At 39.6% G+C, this 23,400-nt stretch overlaps 1 protein-coding gene across 1 annotated transcript; it reads right to left on the bottom strand.

The window, feature by feature from the left end:
• Positions 1-1,924: 1,924 nt before the first annotated feature.
• Positions 1,925-10,831, bottom strand: LOC137281387 (uncharacterized). Its single transcript, XM_067812579.1, has 4 exons — positions 10,765-10,831; positions 5,100-5,300; positions 4,615-4,839; positions 1,925-2,157 (listed from the first exon to the last, which is right to left on the bottom strand). The coding sequence occupies exons 1-4, from the start codon at positions 10,829-10,831 to the stop codon at positions 1,925-1,927; spliced, it is 726 nt and encodes a 241-aa protein (XP_067668680.1).
• Positions 10,832-23,400: the final 12,569 nt, after the last annotated feature.

Here is a 23,400-nt window from a genome sequence, read left to right as displayed (position 1 = left end):
AAAAAGCATCATACTGACTCGAGTTCAACGTTGTTTGACTAAGCTTTCAATGGTCTAAGCCTCAAGTAAACCTATCATCAAGCTTATGGTGCACAGTTGCTGGATATTTACAAATTTACGCATCAGTGAGAAAGTGGATGTTGTTTGATTCCCTTTTTTCACTTGGACAATATGTTCCCGTGCTCTTGTAGGTTTATAACTGGCTGGCCTGTGCGTGTGTATAACGGATGTCATCTGTAGAATACGGATATAATACAGATACATACTTATAAATATGTGGAAAAGGAAAGGGTGCTTATATCGACTGAGCTGTATTGATTTCTATGCTGTTGGATACAGTTGAAATAACTAAATACTGATGATCTGTGACCCCGAGTGTGGAAAGTCATTTGAAATGTTACAGCGTGATCTCAGTCAGCGGAATGAATATTAAACGTTTAATCTTCATATACCAAATATTAATGACCCTACAAGGTACTAACTGTATCGGTTTAAAAACAACCCCTCTTAAAGGTTTTTGTTACCTACGAAGGCGAACATATCGTGGTTCATATTGTTCATACGATGCCCTAGGGCAAAATATCACTTTGACATGGTAACGTGCCTACAAATCGGTATATCCCTCGCTCTGGCTCGGGAAATAACAACAGTTAGGCGTTCGTGTGGTCAACATAGTATGACATTGGCACTAAAATAAAATATCCTCTCTCTCTCTCTCTCTCTCTCTCTCTCTCTCTCTCTCTCTCTCTCTCTCTCTCTCTCTCTCTCTCTCTCTCTCTCTCTCTCTCTCTCTCTCTCTCTCTCTCTCTCTCTCTCTCTCTCTCTCTCTCTTTGTACCTTTGCCTTTGTTGAGCTTGGTTTGGGGAATCCAATCAATTGAACGCTCAACGAACTAATTTATATCAAGGAACCACCTGGCTTGTGGCAAGCATGTGTTGCTGAAGACCTATCTTCACAGGTCCCAAATGACAGAAGTTACAGGAACCACTTCGAAGGGACGTACGCAATGAGTCAAATAACATAGACTACGGGGACATTGCAATGGCACTCCCTAGATGATTGCGCCATAATGGCAAAGGTTACGGCCACCAGTCCTATGGGACTTCAGTTAGCTGGTTGATCCAATTTATAAAGGTGTAACAATAAATGTAAACCCACTCATTCACTGAGCCAAATAACATAAGTTACAGTCACCATTACAACGGGAACCCGAGGTTACTTAGGTTACAGTTAGATTAAAGCGATACTACCGTCAGATGGTAGAGCCAAATCATCACCAACTGCTTTCCACTGACATACCCACCTGAACTTAAAGTGAAATTTAAAATTAAACTGAAAATAAGGACTTAGATCTAGGGGTAAAGATTCATTGTGAAACAAAATCAAGGTACATTCGAGCGAGCCCTTTTTATCAAAAGGAGCGTCATGCCACTCTTCATCAGGAGTTACAAGGTTCAATGTATTAGTAAAGCTTTCAAGAAGTTTTATGGGAGCCAAATTTGATGCCTCAGTGACAAAAATGATGTCCGATGCAATGCCCTATATTGACTTATGTCAAATGTTTCCGACTTAAAATTTATTTCACGTGAACAAATTAAACGACTAGATTTAGCACAATTTTTGATAGGTGCCATTGGTGGGGTACTATTCATATTGATAAACACACGCTCTGTCATCGTATCGCATGGTGATTTAGTGTTTGACCCGGTTTACAGGTTTTACGGGGTCGTTCCAACGGCACCTCCATTAGGTGGCTTAGCTAAAAGGCAGCAATGACCATTGTAAACCCAAGATCAGCTAGAAAGATCAGTCTTAAAGTGAAAATAATTTGTGAGTATATACATGTATTCATTGGTTAATTTCCAACCAGTTCAAAAGACGGTAGTGAAAATATAGGAGGACAGTCAATTTTTGACTTGACTGTTTACATACAGTAAATGGAGTAGGTTGTCCAAGAATTGTCGTTGACATAATATAAAGACAAGGGTTTGTCGGTTAGCAGACAGTTCTCACCAGTCGATGCTGTTGCACTGTAGCTGAAGTCGATGCATGAATGATGCTTGTGACACACGATGCCACAGTCGCCGGCTGTTATTACCGACGTGGTGAGGAACGGCCTAGACACCTTCTTATTCCAGGACGATTTGTAGTACGAACCTAGAGAAAAAGAAAAGTAATTCTATTTACAGTGTAAACGGAATTTCTTCAACGTTATATTGACGTTATACTGGTGATCTTCATCATGTCACGTAAGACACCATAGAGTCTGACCACTCAGTCCATTTTTAGGGTTGGGTGACTTATAGTTTAACGCTTCACTCAGCAATATTCCAGCTGAATGGCGGCGGTCTAATCGAGTAATAGTCTGGACCAAACAATTCAGTGATCAACAGGTGTGTGAGTACGCATGGCGATGGTGTCATTTCCGGTTCCGGTGTGCGTGTACGTCACGTCTAGTCACGTGACCGAAGATGACCGTCCATCCAAGATGGCCGCCGATTCAGGATGGCGTCCGTCCAAGATGGCAATCGTCCAACATGGTAGCGAACAGGACGCGTTTTGACATAGCGGCGGAAGCGGCAGCGGACCTGCTAACACGGAGGTGATCGGACACATCTGCAATGTTAGAGTTTCGGTCAACTGACATTGCATCCATGACAATCTCAGGTAATCTCATCTTGCAGATGAACGTGGGGCGTCTCGTGTTGAAGGATTCCTTAAATTTCCTCACGATGTCTCTGAAGGACTTTCCCAAAACGTTTGCGTTCACAGAACTCAAGAAAAGCTTCTTTCCTGAGCCCTTGGATTCCAGAGACACCTTCTTTGGAGGACGCACCAATGCCGCCAAGTTGTACTACGAAGCTAAGGAAGAGGAAGAAATCAAATATGTGGATGTTTGTTCGTTGTATCCTTACATCTGCAAGTCTTGCACTTTCCCCCTGGGACACCCCATCACCCCTAGATCATCCTCCCGTGTCTGACTTGTTCGAGCTACATGGTCTCATCCAGTGCTGGGTATTGCCACCCACAACCAGGACAAGTTGTTATTTCCTCTGTGCCATACTTGTGCCGAAGAAGAATTTGCTGGTTCCTGCCCCAATTATGATGAAGACTGAGCATGGGTCGGCAAGAGCGTCAGCAAGGAGCTTTAGTATACCTTTCAAGAGTGTGGCTATCAAGTGCTTCACAAAGGCTTGGCACTTTGACACGCTCACCACCTACGACCCTCATACTCAAGAGGGAGGGTTGTTTGCCAAGTATTCTTCAAGATCAAGCAAGAAGGCAGTGGATACCCGGAAGGGTGTTCAGACCCAGATGCCTGTATCAAAGAGATTCAGCCAAACGAAAGAGTCACCTTGGATCCCGCTCACATTTGCAAAGAAAAGCCCGGGTCTTCATGCTCCAGTTAAAGCTTCTGGGGCAAGTTTGGTCAACGCGTCGGGTTTGACAAGACGGAATACATCGACTCCCCTGTGAGGTACTTTGAACTCCACTGGGATGAACATACACATCTTTAATGAGGCTGTCATTTGTGTCACTTCTGAACCTCAGCCAAAATTTCCCAACCCTTATCCAGCCCACAATGTGGTCATAGCAGTCAGAGTGACAGCACAAGGTCTACTCGCTTGGTGTACACCACACGTCGAGTCCAGTGTGATTCATCAGGAGTCTCGATGGAAACACTTCCCTATGGCCACAAAGAATGACACTTGTCCTGTACGTTGTTTATGTTGAAAATGTCTCATGACGGTGCCTCGGGTCGTCGGGCGTCAGGCAGTCTATGACGTCACGTTATGACGTTATCGATTCCAACTACATAAACTCAAAGTAAACCGACATTCGAAGCATGCAGATGTGTCCCGTCACCTCCATGTTCGCCGGTCCGCTGCCGCAGCCACCGCCATATTGAAACGCGTCCCAGTCACCGCCATGTTGGACGATAGCCATCTTGGACGAACAGACATCTTGGACGGACGAAATCTTGGTTGGACGCCATCTTGGACGCCATCTTTGGTCGACGGCCATCTTGTATTGGCAGCCATCTTGGGTCACGTGTACAATATATTCATATTTAACTAATCAACTTACATATTTTAGTGCCTGACCTTCATATGTTTTTAAGTGTATGGCAGCGATGTTATGTGGAGGTTAAGACAACTTCAAGACAGCGAACACACTTAATGATGACCGACCATGAATTCTTCAGTTTAAAGTCATTTTTTGTGGATCTACCTTGGAGCATATAACAGCTAATAATGAAGGGTTGTATTAATTGCCTTTTGGGGAAAGTAATTCCATTCTCGAATATTTAAAAATGCAAGGCAGATAATAATTACATCATTCTTAAAAACAGGTTAAACTGTTTCATAAGCAGCAACGTCTGAGTGCGTCTGCAACGTTTCTTACTGTTCTAATTAAACAGAAATAGAGTTATCGTTCCTGTGAAATCCAATATGAAATACTAGCGCTTACAGAAGGGGGATAACTCTCTATTCAGCCCGTTCCGGAATACCACGAATGGGTCACGCAAAGGTGGGCGGTGCTTGGTGTGTGATCACATGTGTATATGTAAGATGCTATCTTATGTAATCTTGGATCCAATGGTTTACTCACGAAATGGCTTTATAGTCCCTTCCCCTTCCACCTCAACATGTCCGATTACGAGCTGACTGCCCCTTGACCTTGTGACACGAACAAAGCGGACGGGGAAGGTGGCGTTGCAGGTGAAGGTGAACTTCTCCCCTGCAGCAACAGTGCTGGTCACTGCTCCACACCACACCACCTGGACATCAGAGCAGAGGACGACATTCTTGTCCATCACCTCAACGTAGGCATCTTCTATAAACCTGGCTGTAAACATATACCCCAGAGTACGTATTACATATAAAATGTACGTCTCTAGCTTATACATAGCCAGGAAAAAAATCTTGAAAATACTGAAATCCAAGTAATGTATTGGACAAAAGTCATTAAAATTTTAAATGCATATGTATATTTTTAATTAATGACACAGTTGCTGAATTGTGTTTAATTGCGATGAAATCCGCATGGACTTGATGTGGTGTTTGGTGTATGAAACAAAACAAAAGAAACTTTACCCCAATTTGCGAAGGAGACTGCAGAGACGGTGATCTTGCTGATAATAAAGTAGCCTCGAAGGTCCACCTCCCACCAAGGTGGGATGCTTGGATTTGTTACTGACCCATAGTATGCATATGCTTTATTTAGAGCATTGCTGGCCCTATAGCTGCTACTGGTACCGCTCTGTCTCGCACTTTTCCCATTTGAAATATTTTCACCTGTAATGAAAATATGAAGACAAATAGGACACGGACACCCACACACATCCGTACCCACACAGACACATAAACATACATATACGTTTTACTTGTCAAAGTATAAAAAGGTCGGAAAAGGGTGAAACGTCTACACTAAAGTACGTTAATGTAAACATAAAAGTTCAAACATTCCTTAGTAGGGCAATGGGGTAGCCCAGTGGTTAAAGGTCACATATACGCTAATAGGGTACAAATGCAAAATCACTTGCTGACGTCGTTATAAATGACACCCCGTCACCAAAACTGCTCATTTCGATTTTTAATTAGCTTAAATCGACCTTTTTGTCAACAGTGCACAGTTCTCAGCCGCAAACGAAATTTCAACCGTGACGTAATAGTTGGTATAGAAATGAGGGTCTATGCAGTATTCATCTACATTTCAGGGGTTAAATTATTTCGTTTACAGGTTTGTACAAACCTGAAATCGCGAGGGCTGTTGAAAAAATGAAAGCTATATGTTCTCACAATCTACTATGATTTTGTTTTGTCTCCTGCTTTGCCTAGTTTTCGAGTAAAAACCCTTGTTTTCATAGACGATTCTGGCAAAATCACTTGGTGTCGATAGGTTGTAATCTGTGTTAGGTGGTATAAACCTTATTTGTCATCACTCACTTGATGCTCAGTTAATGAATTTATAACAGGTATAATTAGTGGTAACGCAACTTAGATTACCCGACAAAGGCCCCCATTTGGCCTTTCTTTTGTGTGGATCGATCAAAGGATCAACCGATAACACGCTGATTGATTAATTAGTTTTATGGCGATTTAAATGGGGGATTTGTCAAAAGGTAGTGTTTATGTATGTACATTTACTAATCTATACTGAATACACTCTGTCGTGTCTGTGTCTATGTAAAACACCACCCTTCTTTCAAAGGAGTAACCGCCAATACATTGATTGATTACTCATTATTGGCTAACTAAATAACTTTTTAAAAAGAATGACGCACATTATGCAATTAGTTGCCAGGTTTGCTATCTTGGGTAACCAATGAAACGATACAACAAATTGAAAAACCTGAAACGATACATCACGTTTTCGTATATTAGACTGTTAAAAGACACATTCACTTGGGAAATCTGAAGATGAATTATATATCACTTGTGGATATTGATGGATACATTCCTCGAAGAAGGTAATAGCCTGACACTGCTCCTATAACTTTAATTTTAATATTTTCATTTTTGTTTTTAACAAGTTGTCATAGCTTTCAACAGAATCATTGTTTTCGTCGTTAAGTGTAATGATGCAGACGACATACACTAGGGCGTGCGAATTATGATTCATATAGGAAAACTATGAAATGTCTACATATTACATTCCTGTTATACATTCGCAGATCGCTTCTTTTTAATATTAAGTTTCAAAATGCATACAAGTATGATTATAAAGTAATAAGGATTATGAGACCAAGTATAAAGACGCATACTGACAAGTGTCCACATACTGGTGAGTGAACTTTACAAACCAAGTAAATTTAGCAAGTGAAGAAATTTATCGCGCAGTATTTTCACTTCGACAGGTTGTGTCATGCAAACTCCTTTTGGTAATGATTCAAATACATGTTTATGTAGTTTTGATTTTCTAACTTGATGACAACAAACCATACATAATCTCAATAATTCAAATGGATTTGACTTCACGATTTTCAAGAATGGCGGCGCCTTGTCTTGGGATGAATACTATTTAAGTTGGTTTTCACCGACTTACAAAATCAAAATTACTTTCTACTGGTAGTAAAATATGTATTTTATTGATGGACATTAAGATTTTACATGACATTGCTTATAACATAACAATTGGTAACTCTTGGTATCGGTCAATATAAGGGGTCAATGTAATATTACTTACGATAATATTGTCACTTCGACCACAACCTCGTTTCGGAGGAAGAAAGCGTTATATCCATGCAAAATCCTTTGGTCAGCAATGTGTAGTAAGCAGTCTTGATTTTATAAACTCGATGAAACTTGAACTCCATTTCTACCTAAAGAGGAGTAATAACGGTTACATCTTGCTTATGAATGGATACGGGACGTGATTTCCGCACTGTTTTGTTTTTCGTGTTTTTATTTTTCTGAATTCGGCTTTGGTTGGATCGTCGTGATACTTTGAAGGTTGATTTGAAATTCTACCAGTTTGAAGTACATAACTTCAATTAAATGTTCTGCCAATTATTCAACTAGCGACCCATATGACGAAAAGATGTTTACATTGATTTGATAACATTTAGCATGTCTTTTTACGGAATAAGCAACAAATAATTAAACTGAAATTATGTATTTAATTTAAAAATTAAAAATTTAGCAGAGTTAATTCATCGAACATGTGTGAATTCACAAGTATTTATGAAACGTTAAATTAACATGTGCATGTAAGTCCTAAGGATATTACGTTAGGTGACGAATACTTGTGTTCAATTATAGTCTATAGACATATACCTTTGATCTTTGTAATACAATGTATTAGGACTATACGGCCTATTTGCTGTCACTCTGGATCTGTTGTTCAAAGGAACCTTATCTCTTATGGTCAACCTTATCTGTAAGATTACAACCGTAGACCTCTACAATGGTTAGCCTCCCGTTGAACAAAACAACCTTAAGTTAAGATTGATAACTAAGGTTGGTCCGATCCAACCTTAGCATATCTAAGGATGGGAAGGAAATATGGCGCTTGCTTTTATTTTACACAACGAGATTAAGAGAAGTTTGAGGAAGCAGAGAGTGTACAGAGGCAGAGCGAGTCAACAGGGCACGCTGAATTCGCTGTTCAGTTATTATTGTGTTTTAACCATACCAGCTGTAAGTTTATTTCCAGTAGTTTACTTCACAATGGTCATTAACATGTGATTAATCAGTGACAAGAATTATTACGATATATGATTTAAGCAAGACAGTTGTGATGGAGACTCACTGATCTATTACACATTACTACTACAGCTGTGACGATATATCGTATTATCTGCAATCGTGATACTTTATCGATATTTTTTGTATCATGATCCGTATCGTTGACCTCAAAATTGTTAATTGTCACTGGACATTGATGGTTATGTCAATATTTACACTCTTACTTAAAAATACACGTTTCTAAAGAAAATAAATGAAGATGTTATATATCGAATCGTATCGTATCGCTCCAAGATATTGCGATACGTGTCGTTGCGATACGTAATTTTCTTTATCGTCACACCTCTAATTACTACCCACTGTGTTTTACTTACTACTTTCCAACAAGACATGGATGTCACTGTAGATATCTGTTTGTTCAATTACATATGTACATATGTAATATTTAGGGCGTTCAGTATTATATATATCAAAAAAACCTTTTCATTATGCACCATTAATTTTCAGCACTCCCATACCAGTTGTGCTAGCTGTGCGTGAAAGTTAATAGGCCACTCTTTAATTCTCTAACTCCATGTGTGAATGTACAATGAAAGCGAAATATTACAGAATTGCTTAATACCACATAGAACAAAAATGAAAACACACATCCCTTCTTTCAGGTGCAATTTTGCATGATATAAACCTGCATAATTACTTTAACAAGTCGGAGACAGTGGAATGCGACTAACTCCGGAAATTTGCTAGTCCGACTGGACAGTGATTATTTCGAACCTTGCATATACATCAACTACTACTGCAATCAATTAGATAACTTTCAGAATGAAATACGTACCCAAATTTGAAAATGTCAGGTGTACATATACAGATTAGAATCGTTTCAATAAAAAGTGCCAACCTACCCATAGTGAAACACGAGTCAGCAAGAGAAAACACCAAACATGTGTAGCGACACCAAATAAGACTACTGGATTTCGCGCTGGGTGGCAAATGAAAAACGGAAGTAAACATCCAAAACTGAGTTTATCACAAAATGGAGATCTGCACGGACAAAACGACACAACAACTCTACCAAACCAACAGAAGGGAATGATGAATCCACAGAAAGGGGCACAATATTAAACACGCCTTGTTGGGTCTAAATGGGGGAATTTTGTTCCTTGAACCAAAGGTATATGACCCAGTTAGGGCTGGCAGCCGATGCTGTTTTTTCATTAGGATAAGACAGACAAGGAGAACACTATTTTTCAGTATATTTTTCCAACACCACAACTCCTGTCAGAACAGGACCAAGAACATCTTGGTCAAACCATCTCAAGTCCACATTACCTGAGTGTGCGAAAGCGACGGGATGTCCTGATAATCCGCTCACCAGTAGCACGTCGCTCAAGCTGCAAAGGGACAATGCCGTGCCGATGTATGCTTACCTGACGGTGCAAAATCTCCGAGAACAATTCCGGTTGCTTATAAATCTCATGAGTCAGTTCAACCCACAACTGGTGCCCGTCAGGAATATTTGCATGGAGAGAATGCTCAAAATGACAGCAGACCTACGACTTGACAAAACATTCTTAAACAAAATTTCAATAAAATGTCACCTTTACCATGAATTTACAGAGACTGTCCAACACCTTGTCAGGGGATGCCCTTCCTTGGTGCAGTATACAACTTGAAGGCATGGCTCATAGCTTATGTAACCGTCTCCGAGATGCCTGTTGCTTTGATGTTGAGGTCCATTGTACGACCCTGAGCATATCCAGGGCGTCATGGTATAGAACAGACCCATATACAACCCCAGAAGAATGCATACCAACTGACCCGATCTTGTTCCTTTTGACAAATCAAATTAATTCATTTACATCAATGGATTTTCTGTCCCCTTTGACATCAACGTCACTGACATGGTTCAAGAAAAGCATGCAGACCACGTCTTTGAAATGTCTAGCTTGCATCCCAAGTGCACAGTCGTCAGGCGCCCCATTGTCCTTGGTTTGGTACCTCCTGATTTCTTGGCGCAGATCAGGAGAGTGCCTCTGGGGGCACAGCCCTTCTGACAATCTGGGTAATGCAGAAGGCTGATGCGTTGGGGAGTCTTCACATCCTCCAAAATGTTCTTGGTGGGTTCGACTAGGCAGTGTTTCCTGGGAGAAGTCCCATTCGCTGTCTGGACTTCGTGTAGAGAGGGCGAGGGCCCTGAGCTGATGATGAGCATTAACACGTATCACTCTTGATGAGTCATACGAAGAAGCTGTTCAACAGACCTCGCTTTCATGTTCTTAGATTTTCCATTATTGCTTTTTGTACATGGGCCGATGGCCTACAAATTGAAATAAACTTCTAAACTTCTAAGACAAAAGAAACAGTATAATGAGGACCTAACAATGTTTCCTAGATATTGTGATCAAAGCCACGTGTGTTTAAACTTAACATACTTTCAAATACCCTGAGTTAGATGTTGAAATATTATGATTGACTTTACTGAGTAATATGGACGTTGAGTTCATAGCCTTAACTGAGCAATTATCAGAGCTCAAGAGTTTGTCCTAAAAAGCCACCAACAGTATATACTCACCCTGTGCGTCGTGTAGTTTCGAGATGCTAAGATAGAACACCACCAAGGCGAGCGCAGAAACAGACATCTTGTCGACAGGAACCACCGATGGAATGAATGTATACAGAAGGAAAAGTAACCATGAGAAACTGCCAAACATCAAAGCAGATGCGGGTGGATAACCTGATCCTATGGCAGCTTAGCACATTTGTATTCTATTGTATTTGTATTCATTTTGTATTCATGCTTTATGGCAGGGTGACGCTATGAATACAGACGAAAAAGCATAAAGCCAAAATAAATAATTTCTGAAAATGCTTGCAAGAACATGTGCACCTTTGATCAATGCTACAATAGAATCCGTTGTTATTCTTTGTTCACAAGAACTAAACAGGGAGATAAAAGAAACGCTGTTTGTAAAACCAAACTCCGATCGGTATCTTATCTGATCGCAGCTGAAGTAAAGTGTGGAAATGAATTATGTGAACTCTCATACAGCAGAAGCCTTTCAGTTGCGTCAAACTTTAATGGAAGTCAATAATTCTTAATATAACCACTCCAACACATATGTGCATCCGAAGGAAGCAACAAAGTTGTGTCGTCTTTTCACACCTAAATAGATATCGCAAGATTATGTCAAGTAATGAGCCGACAGAAAACGTGGAATATGCCTGTGTAGGATTTATTGCAAACAGGGTTAAAATGGTCTACTGTAGGATGGCCTAAAATCTGAAACAATCACTGAAAATCAGTATAGCATTTCAATGACACGCATTCTAAAACTCTGTTGGTCACTCGCAACACTGATCAGGTATCAGACTAAACAATGACGGGCAAAAGGTTGGGCAGACTTCTATATTTCAATCGGTAATTGCCAAAGGCCAAATCACCAACATTGATTAAGAAGCCCGCAAAGACTTTTGAGAATTTCCTTAAATCTTCAAACTTTTCAGCTCCCAAGACGATGCCTTTCGTTAAATTAGTTGGTGTTAACTGGGCACTCTTAAAATGTTCAAGATAATGCGTGACATAAAGTTTGTTAACTTTGGGTAGAATCATGGTCAAAACAGAAGAGTTACCCCTAATGTTAGACATCATCTGAATCAAGAACGATGATACTTTCTATGGATATGCAGCTTCTTTATTCTGTGAAAGGCGCCGTTTTCGATATGTCTGATGTCGCTGTCACCTTCCAAAGAAGAAGCTGCATACCCATAAAAAAGTATCATCATTCTTCATCACCCCACCTTCTAATATGACCATCGAGGAATTCGCCTGAATCACTGACGAAGAAAGAGAGTTTTATGCCAAGAACTGAAACTATATGGTTTTGGTAGGTTTCCCGGTTGTCTGTGCGTTTGTATCCACCATTCCATTAACAAAATGGGCACCTTGCTGTCCAGAAGTGTACATTTTGATGTTATTGAGACTGCCTAAAACGTTATTATCCGTTTCAAAAGATGTCAACTTGATAGTACGTATATACGTGGATTTACCGTACTATTCTATCAGAGCTCTTACCTGTAACATTGAAAAGGTCGAGCAGTTTCTTATATACACCCTTCCAGAATCAGACTCTTTTACAGTTCCTGTGATGATATGAATGCTTGCGCAGGTCTCCAAAAGCCCTGCCCATGACAATAAACAGCTGAAGTGCATAGCATATATGCAATAAAGTACTACCCAAACTATTTACAACTTTATCATGAGAGTTGCAGTCTATATATAAGATGCTCATTTCCGGTAACATCATCATAAAGTAACGTTATGGTTATTTTGCATGTGTATTCTCCATATGTAACAGTCTTCAGTTGGCGTGGTAACCTTTGGTCTGTCCGTTCTTGCACGGTCTTGTGCCTGGCCTGTCTGTTCGTAACGGCTCAACAAGCTGCTAATGGTTGCTTGAAGACCCTTGCAATGTGACGTTGTGAGGCTTTCTGTCATCCAATACAGAACACATTCGGCTTGTAAAAGTCTCGGCATTTCTGTGGTGGTCTTTTTGATACTGCATGATTGAAGTGTTCCACATCTGTATTCATGCAATCATTTTCAGCAAAGTCCATTTATTTCGTTTTTGGAATTTTGTATGTCAGTACAAAGGTCACATAATCACGGACATACGCCTTGCTATTCGACCACAGAATGTATTTTGGCGAATATTTTCTGAAACAACTTCACTTTAAGGCAGTATCTGTAATTGCCAAAACTGTAAAAGTGATAAGTTTCTTTTACCCTTTAGTTTACGTGGGCTGGTGGCCTGAGATACAATAAACTCTTTTGGCTTTGACTTGACAAAGGTGCATATGCATTTATACATATATTATGCACTGTGCATTTACCATGAATCAAGAAAATACCGGATTCTGATTGGTTGTGCAGAACAATCAGACGGTGTCAATTTTGGATCGTCCTGTGTATAAAAAAAACCTTAGAAACAAGTAACTGCCACAACTGTCTCTATCTCAAATCAATGCTCAACTATTGTCTCCTTTTATATATATATATATTATCACTCTTTTTTAACAAACAGTGCATTGTAAATAAATATGGCTATATTGTGTTGCAAGAAAAAAGGGAGACTATATATATATATATATATATATATATAAGAAAGTTGATAATATATGCCATTGTTAAGATGTATCCCTTTTGTTGTATATGGGTATCTGGGTCTGTGGCCGTTCATACAATAAAGAACTGAACTGAATTGGATGACGCTCATCTGATCTTACGGCGGCTGCCCACTAACAACAAAATCAAATCCAGGAGATGACCGTTTCTTTCAGTATCCCCGGGAATCCGTCACATAGTTCGACTCGTGTTGGTTTTTCCTTAAACCAGTATTCCACCATTTCTTGTCACAAATGATGAGGAGACTATTAAAAAATGCAGGCTTACACAAATCACTGTGTGCATGCCACCACGGTCACTCTGCTCGCGCATGCGGGTCAACGCGCGAAATCAAACTGACAGGGCACAAAAATCAAATTAACTGATTTGATTTATTTTATAAAACACTTTTATTGTCAATCATGATTGATAGGTTCGTTACGAAAGGTCATTTTCGGTGGTGGAGGTTGTCAAGGTCCTTTCAACTTCCATCCAACGGTGTCTGATAGTGTCACTGATATCTGAGGCATCGGTTCTCCTTTGGGATCAAATTCAAGAACATTCGATCTTTGTGTCTGGGTTAGCAAATGGTTTACAAAACACAATAATCTTAGGTCGATATTGTGGAGGTTTCCTTTTTACAAACCTACTAGAAGGTTGTTTGAGTTCAAATTCAGAATATAGCCTTGTTGATGCTTTGTGCAAATCCAGTGGTGCCTAAACGGTGACTTGACTATTTGGACTACAGAAGAGATTCGCTACACTGACGTTGTCGGTTGGCTATATAAAAAATTTTCGATTCAAATTATATATTCAATTTTTTTATATATGGTCGACTGCTTCGAACTACATCAAAAGCATGTGCGGATTTTATAACAAAGGGTGTTTCGCTTTGATCATGGACCAGGTAAACAGAAATAAACATGATCCAAAGCCAGATGAAGACATGTAGACAACGTCAGAGCATGAGACTGCCCATTTTTCCTATCCTCGGACAAAAATTAATTTGGTGAAATCAGTGATCGCAACAGGTTTTCACGTAAGAGATAAGCATGTCCCGACCACGCCAAAGAGAATTGCCCAAAGGTGGAGTTATTCTTTGATGAGGCCGCATAGCAATGCGCTTCCAAGACCAGTCATGAGATCGATGTTCCAGAAAATACAGATAGATAATTTGGAATTACGATTCTTGTGTACACAGTTTCCGATGCTAATATATGGGGAATATATTTGTTATACGATACATTGTAGAGCAGTGACTTAATTATGACACTCACCCATAAACACCCAGTTGACCTAATTGTAGAACGCCAGTGCAAAAGAATTCGCAGTATCAGGAAAAATATGTTCTGTTAGGTGTAAAGTCATGATTAGTTGTGACAGGTACAGGAATGTATCACTAATGTTCAGTGGTGACATAACCTAAACAGTGAATATAACACGACCGTTAGTCCCAGCAATAGAATGGACATATTTGCTCTCATTGATGTATCATGATGAGACCTCACTTGTGTCTTTACACATTATCAAAATGTCAAATGCAATTTGTACCGAACATATTTTGCAAATAACGCTACTGTTTACAATATCATCAAGCGCGGGATATCCCAGCAGGATTTGCCTCTTTTGGAACATACACACATGTACACATGTACACGTGTACACACACACGCACACGCACGCACACACACACACACACACACACACACTCACAGTCAGGCAAACACACAGACAAATAGTGACACACTCAAACAACATACGAATACATAGAAATGCATCAGCTGATATTTACATCCTTGTATTCTGAAGGAGAAACATAGGACACGTCGGATAATTTAATCTGATTTAATGCGCTTATTCAAGTGTATCTTTCACCTCATAAATGTTTATTCAGCCTTCATTGCTTGTAAGAGAGATATGGATTCCTTTTGTGATAATGAACTATGGCCCTGTTTAAAGACTGTTGGTGTCAGTTGAAGTTGCACCCTTTACTAAAAGTGATGAATTCGAATATTGACCAATATGCACAAGATAGTAGTCCCCGAACCACATATTTTTACCTATTGCCAAGCCTTCTCTGCAGTGCCAAAGCCTTAAAAGAAGGACGTCTAGATTTCCTCAGGTTGACCGTCATCTCTGGTCTCCCCGGGACTGTTTTTTAATTAAAATGGGTTTGTTTATTTTTATCCAAATTATACATATTCAGAGACGATGCCTAAGTCTAACAAGAGTGTGGCGATGTGTGGCTAGCCTACGCCAAGGATGTACCTTAAGCCCTTTCGTATTCCGTTTTTTTTCAAAGAATTAACTGCTTTGGATTTTTCTATTGAAGAATTTAAATACCTGGTACCGAGCGGCGCAGTGTTTAGAATGCACTGGACTCAATCTTCCTACATACCCATTCATTAACAGTAATGAATAAAGATCAAGAGCATGCTGTCAGGAAAACTCTTGTATGGTTGTTGGGACTGATATCGAGTGACATGATCATGAGAGTCCTCCAGATGATATTGAAGTGAAGAGACGAACTTTCGAACATAATTTGTTCATAAATTGCTCTGTTCAAGGAGTGAAAGGGTATCCGGTGGGATAGGCCATATGGCTGCTAACGTCAGGGAGCCTCAGGGAAGAAATGCCCTATCACTTTAAGCATGCAGAAGTGCACGGACGAGGACGCTTTATTAATTGTTGTGTTATAAGCCATTGCTATTATCATAATTAATTAAAACTGTAGACTTCGTGACGGTACTGTACGAAAGGCGTGAACTATATCTTGACTATAAAGTGTGGATTAGTTTGGCTGCAAATGTAATTCCACGATTGTTATATTTACCTACAGTAGTGATGGTATTGATCACAGGGTTAGTAATACATTTTGGTGGTCAGCGATTGTGAATAACTTGAACGCCTCAAAACCAGCATGTTTCTGAAATTTGTCTTTTCTTGTGGGTGACTGAAAGTGTCTGTTTTCCTGGTTACATATTAACTTTAACATGGTCGATGTTTCTTCTGGTGAAATGAAGTACCAACATAAGTTCAGTAACATTTACTAACATACGAAAATGAGTCAGCTTAAAAAATGTTTCATAGCTGGTACCAAATGTATTGCAAAAGACCACATTACTTTAAAAATGGATTTTCTCCGCATAAAGCTGCCTAAGTGCTCCACTTATACACAGGTGACGCAATTCAAAATACACATATTACTTTAGTCTCAACAAACTAGATCTTGGTATCGATGGCCTTTCAGGTTCATCACTTGAATGTCTGGTTTGATTCTTAAAAACATTAGCATGGCAAGAGTTCCACCAGTTTGCGCAAATCAACATGCAGGTACACTTTCCTGTAACTTGCGGTTGCTAACGGTTGGGCAACCGGAATGACCGGTGGCTAGCTGGGCAGGAAGGACCCCGATGACCAGGAATAACAAACATTGGATCTTGACGTTGACGTGAAGATATCCACTGTGTTCAGTAGTTTCTGGGACACGGACACGGGCGGATATACGCACAGTAAGACTTTCATTAGACGGGATGATTTGTCACAATAAAAGTAACCTATACTAAATCACAAAGTTATATTCTAAATAAATTTATGTTCGTAACCAAACTTCAGTTTCATATTAAGAATGAATTTGTGTTCATATTCAAAGTTCAGTTTCATCTTTCGTAATAACTTTCTGGTCGTAGTCCTTTGTAAAGTAAATGGTGAACTGTGAAAACTATGACACGAGGTCCTGAATTTGCACATCAGATAAAAACGTCCGTCATCAACTTAAAACGTCTGTGTACTCACATACTGTATTGGAATTACAGGTGTAAACTGGACGGTGGGCAGCCCCGACGTCCACTCTCCTGGGACAATCCAGTGATTTTGGTGGAACGGAAGAACATCTACGGGTCTTAGAGCGAAAGAAGCGGTGTTGTTGGTCTTACTGTAACATTATCAGCCGTTTTACTGCTATTTCTGGCACGGTACCGGGAGCAAAGCATCCCAGCATGACTGTCGCAAAGAACATCACTGAACGACATTTAAAGGGGCATAACTCTTGTAACTTAAAAACTATGATTCCAGGGACTTATATTTGAAACAATTAGTGTGTAACGTCAGATCCAATTCGTTTGAACTTCATAGGTGAAAATATTTAAATATCTTTTTTTTCTAAAAATGATCGAAAGGAGTTGTGGTAGCTATAGCTGAATTCTCCAATCCAATGCAAGGTCGCAAACTGTCATGGTCGTCCATATTACGCTGAGAGACATAGGTTAAAATTTAGTACTACAATGAAACCTTTAACTATAGTTTCATAATAATAATAATAATCACTAGAACATGTCTTCCTATTCATTTATAGGGTTATAAAAGATTTTGTAATTGCATTACTAGATAACAAATGAGCTACAGTGTCGTGTCACAAATTACCAAATACTATTTTGGTGGAGATGTTTATTTCAGTTTTCGTGTTACCCTTCTCTGTGTAGTCACAGTTTCGTGTAATCTTTGGGTGTGTCAGTGAGTTTAGTTTTACGCCGCACTCAGCAATATTACAGTTATATGGCGGCGGTCTGTAAATGGACCAGAGAATCCAGTGCTCAGCAACATGATCATCGACCTGCACAATTGGGAACCGATGTCATGTGTCAACTAAGCCAGCTAGCGCTGAAGGTCTATCATATCCCGGACCTTCACGGGTCAGCCTTTTTGTGTCCCCGAAAGTGATAGCCATGAATAACCACGAATAAACGAAGTAGTGGACGAATTAAAGTGTGGTGTTTGCGTCCGTGTATAGACTGGGAAGGGCAGAACACTAACGGAAGATCCAAGGATCCCTGTGTTGCTGTTACAGTAATATTGGCTTTTTTACCCAATCGCAGATTGATGTTATGCTTTTATGACTTCCCCAAGAGTCGGAGGCTGCATTAGTTTAACCAAAGGTAGTACTTCGGATGCTATAAAAGTCTTATTCTGTGTAAAATATAGAGGATACTAAACGACCTTCCGTGTAATACCATTTTTATTAAACGAGTTATTTCGCTCGTTTGATACTAAATCTTTGACGAGTCTAATGAAAATGGTGTTTCACGGAAGCGAATTTAGTTTTCTGTTTATTACTCGCCAACATAAATTGACAGAAACCGCGGCGAAATGGCCTATAGTGTGAGGACTCTCAGCTTTCAAGTAAAGCAAGGTCTAGTAAAATCGCGACATCAACATTAGCATTTTGACATCATACGTCAAGCGGTATTACACTAATGTAATATTAAAGTGAAAACATTACAATGCAGTATCTTCAACATGTTAGTAATAAATACGTTTTTCACGATCTGATTTCTCTTTAATTCTTTCATGATAAAGCCGTTATAATTAATGATAAATACGGCTCAATGCTGAATCACCGGTATCGGGCATGGGATCAGTTCTCCGATTGTCTTAATTAAATGATTTTCGATTCACAAAGGTGTCCTAGTGCTGTGACTATCGTAAATCTGAGCTACAATATAGGAGATATAACATTCGTAACTCTACGATAGCTTTGTATGTAATACCTTTGGGCATGGTTTCCTGAAGAGTTTAAGTCTCCCTCGGATGGTCAAATGGTTTACGAACTCCAAACTAACAGAAAATTTGATTTGATATCCGTGGACCCTACCCCCTAGAGGAGATATTCAAAGAGATCTCATATAATTTTATGAATATGTAAACTGTGAGTTTCAGGACAACCTTCGCTGACACCTACCATACAAACACTCAGGAAACAAATACTATTTGATGTAATTCATCGTCGGTAACACAGGGCAGATCAGCCTAAATTTCACACAATAACAGATTATGCAGCATACAGACCATACAGGTGACATCTGCCCATCAAACAAATGCCTGCCAAGATATAGAATTTATCGTCTCTTAATATGCCATTTCGAATACTCAAAAATTAAAGGTCACATGCAACGTAAAACACAACTTTGCAGATTCTTGTACCTTTCGGTATGCATTTACCGAAACAAATCATAAAAAATGCCAATTCAATCTATGAAGTTGAAAAAAACGCGATGGAAAAAAAGCCCGCGAAATCGGAGTTCAAACGTTTCACTAAATTCCCCCCAGCGCTGGGGGGAAAACTGGTTCCAACAGATGTGCTGCGCTGCGCCCGTGACGCATGCGCAGTGAATAGGTTCGCGGAGCTTGAAACAGTATGCATGCCCAGCGTCTGAGGTTGTAAGCAGTAGTCAAATCTTGGTTGTTTACACAAACAAGCAAATAATCTACCCGTTACGTAAAAAAATCTTGTTGATTGTGGTAAGCAGTCTCTGTCACAGAGAAAGCTCAGTGTCTGGTTTATTCACACCTATATGTCTGCCTGCCTGTCTGCTAAAGACAACATGCAATACACAGCTTCGATCATTGACCACGTGCAATTTGAACTTAACACCTATCAGACTATAGACATAAAGAAAATAAGTTGATTTATGACTCGTGCACCCGAGTCCCGTGTCTGCCGTGTCTATGTAATTAGGCACGTGTGATACACATGACATGTTTTTGTCTGTGGGTTGCAAACATACTACATTCATTTTTTTCGGATGACTGGATGTGACGGAAACTGGTGCAAACTCTTGTCAGTTTCAAGTCCTGCTTTGTACTTGGACGAATGACAGATTCCAGTAGTTTATCATCTCTACTGAAATGATTTTTGATTGGATCGAGCGCAAATTCGGAGAACATGTATTTTCCAAACCCAACATCTCTACATTCTTCATGGATAACGACTTCTTTCAGTGTATATGATTTTGTTTGACAACAGTATATGAATCCATACTGAAACGACGCATCAAGTACACAAAAAGAAGTTGTTACTTATACAGAATCTTACTTTCTTGTGACTGGCTATACTTCTAAAATGCCCATCAAACAGATCATCTTTCTGTACACACAATGAACCGTCAGCATATCAGCAAATAAAACAGCCAATCGGAAGCCGTCGTTACACTTGAGTGCATATCCACCCGCTATGACTGGGTTCGGTCTCCCGAGGGCTTCGTTTCGGGGGAAGTAAGCCCAAGTACAAAATATTGCACTTTTGAATCGCGATTGTACGCTTATAATTTTGTTTATTTGTTTTTTTAAAAGCAGCAATGTATGTCATGAATAAGTGATAAATGTGTTTTAATTATGTTTGATTTTTTGGTTGCATGTGACCTTTAAAGTGGCAGTATTTAGCTCCAGGGATAAAGAGTATAGTGAACAACCAATAATCGTTGAAATACAACCCTACATATCGAACTTTCTCAACACGGCAAATCCGCTGGAGAACTGTACTGCCTGAAACACTCACTAAACCAGCACAGATGTAGGAAGCAGAAATATCTGCTTCTATTGCACAGGACATCAAAAGAGGAAGTAAAAGAGTATACATCTAAAAATCAATTTTTATTGCGTGTTTCCAGTCGCTTTGGGAAACAACCTCTTGTGCTGTCATTCGAGAGAAAACATTTGACGTAATCTTCATTGTGCTATGGGAGCTGTTATACACATTGTACATTATCTGGACTGCCAGTTGTCAGCTTTAGTGGAGACCGCGGAAGGGTGGGTCGGGTAGATCACTGACCTTGGGTGCTGGCGATTAGGTGGCCCACTCTGAGAGTGTGGTTCGAATTCCGGATAGAAGACAACCTCAGGTACTAGAATCTGTACTATACTGAGAAAGTGTAACCACAAACATGACACATGTTTACAGAGAATTCAATATATAGTTACTTTTTATTACAGCATTAATAAGATAAAATCTCCACTCGCAGTATATTCTATAGCTCATCTTTGGGTTTTAACGACTGATTCCTCGGACAGCTTCCTTCATAACAATGGTAGATTTTGTTACAGAGATCTTCAGTAATGCTTTCTTGTCCGCACGGTTGGCCATTGACCATGGCACTTTGTGCCAGTGTTGTGTAGTATTTCGCTATGCTTTTCTGCTTATCTGGTTTATATTTCTTGCAGCCGTGGGGGTTCTCACCGTAGTAAGTGCAGTCAATTTTCATGTCGACGTTTCCATTCTTACACGAAAAGAGCCTCAGTCCGCGAGGTCCTCTGCCGTCTTTGGTTTTATATTCAGCAAAGCTGCATGTCACCTTTCCCACTTTCATTGTGCCCTAAACGTTCGGAAAGGAAATGATAACATCAAATAAGTTCTGTATATAAGTGTAACCAACAAAACTCGTATTAGTCAATATGCCTATCAAAAGCTGAATCACCATCCTATTACTGTTGCTTGGCTGTAGATCCTCTCTAGAATTTATCATGATGTAGACCTGAAATCCTGATATCTTTTCAGATGGTTCCCATGCTGCTTTTTTTCTAAGCAAGAACAGGCCTTGCACAACTAAATGAGCCATGACACTTTACAATAAAGGACTTATATAGTTTCGAAGGATGTTTCATAGGAAAAAAAGTCTTATATAATTTTATAAATACGGATTATTATTTTAAAACTCCAATAGTTTGAGAACGTTTTTGATAGAATAACCGCTGCCGTGTTATCGAGTTGTCTTGGCCTTTCTAGGATTGTTGTGTGTTTTTTTTTTCATTTCTTGATGTTTGAAGTTATCAATAACATAACCGCAATAAACATTATATACATACAGAACCGAACATAAAATTTAGGTTAAAAGTGCAAAACAGCATTTACTGTACCCCTCACATGCAGCAGGGGCATGTATATAAGCGGACTGGCACACTTGAAATGTAACCATGAATATATAAGCCTAGATACTGATGACCGATCTAATACCAACCTTGTAGGTGTTTCCATCTATGGATATGGTGATCGGAAGTAGGATAGGAAATAGGAGAAACAGCCCAAAGACGGTGGTCCTCGGCTCCATGGCTACCTACTGAAGTGGGAAATAGTGCATTCTTTGGTAATATCTTAGATAATAATTTTTACGGCTTGACATAATCAAATGACGAGCTGCGGGGTGTAAGCAAGATATATTTGCACCCTCAATGGTAGTATAGCGTATGAATTTGATTGCATCCCTAGCGGTAGTATAGTTGTGTAAGTTTGACGTATGAACTTGATTGCATTCAGTATTTTAAGGGACAACAAAGTTAGGCCCATGTAATTGGCAATATGACACTGTGCAATATGTAAGTTAAGTTACTCCAAATTCATGTAGATTCACACTCGGAAAGAGGTACAGACAGACAGACAGCCGGACAGACAGATACCACCGTCACCAGGAGTGAGTGAGTTAATATTTAACGTCACATCGGCAATATTGCAGCTATATCGTGACGAGAACAATCTTGAAAAAAGGCATTTATGTATATGGTAAAAAAACTGTCGACGAAGGACAGTAAAACAACTAGAGTATCACAATAAGAATTAAAACTAGCGTGAAAAGTTAAAACTATTATCACTATTCGGACAATACAATATAAAAACAGGTTATAGATCACCAACAACTAAAGGTAGATCACACTAGAGACCATACAGTACTTCTGCTACCTGCATGGTCCCTAGTTGGATTTACACTGTCCCCCTCAGCTGCTGGCGATTGTATGCATGATTAGCCACAAAGTAAAATGACAGAAATATTACGGCTAAAAAATGGAAGACTAAATTGACTTCAAATGTTTGGGGATTTACGTACCCTCTCGGGAGGACAATAATTTACGGTACTGCAACCTCCCTCGATGATACAGCCTCTAACAATCTCAGTTACTAATTCAAGTTCCAATCATAAAATACTTATTTATTTACATGTCAGTCAACAAATCTTATTCTTTTAAAAATGCAATAATCAAACGAGAACTTAGGCTACTAAAAAGTGCTTGATTTGAAACGATTGTCCCTTGTGATGGAGGATTCAACACAGTCAAGCAAGATATTCTTGACCCTGATTATTTCATCACAAGGGATGCAAAACGGAGGATCCTCGCCTTTCAAAAGATATTCATGCGTATACCTGGTGTGGCCAATACGACATCGTCGTATAATGACCTCTTCATATCTGGACTGACAACCCAAGTAGGTGTAACCAACATATG

The sequence above is a fragment of the Haliotis asinina genome, chromosome 4, assembly GCF_037392515.1.
Source record: "Haliotis asinina isolate JCU_RB_2024 chromosome 4, JCU_Hal_asi_v2, whole genome shotgun sequence".
Classification (NCBI taxonomy): domain Eukaryota; kingdom Metazoa; phylum Mollusca; class Gastropoda; order Lepetellida; family Haliotidae; genus Haliotis; species Haliotis asinina.
The sequence above is the reverse complement of the archived record's forward strand: the minus strand, read 5'-3'. Positions and strand labels throughout refer to the sequence as shown.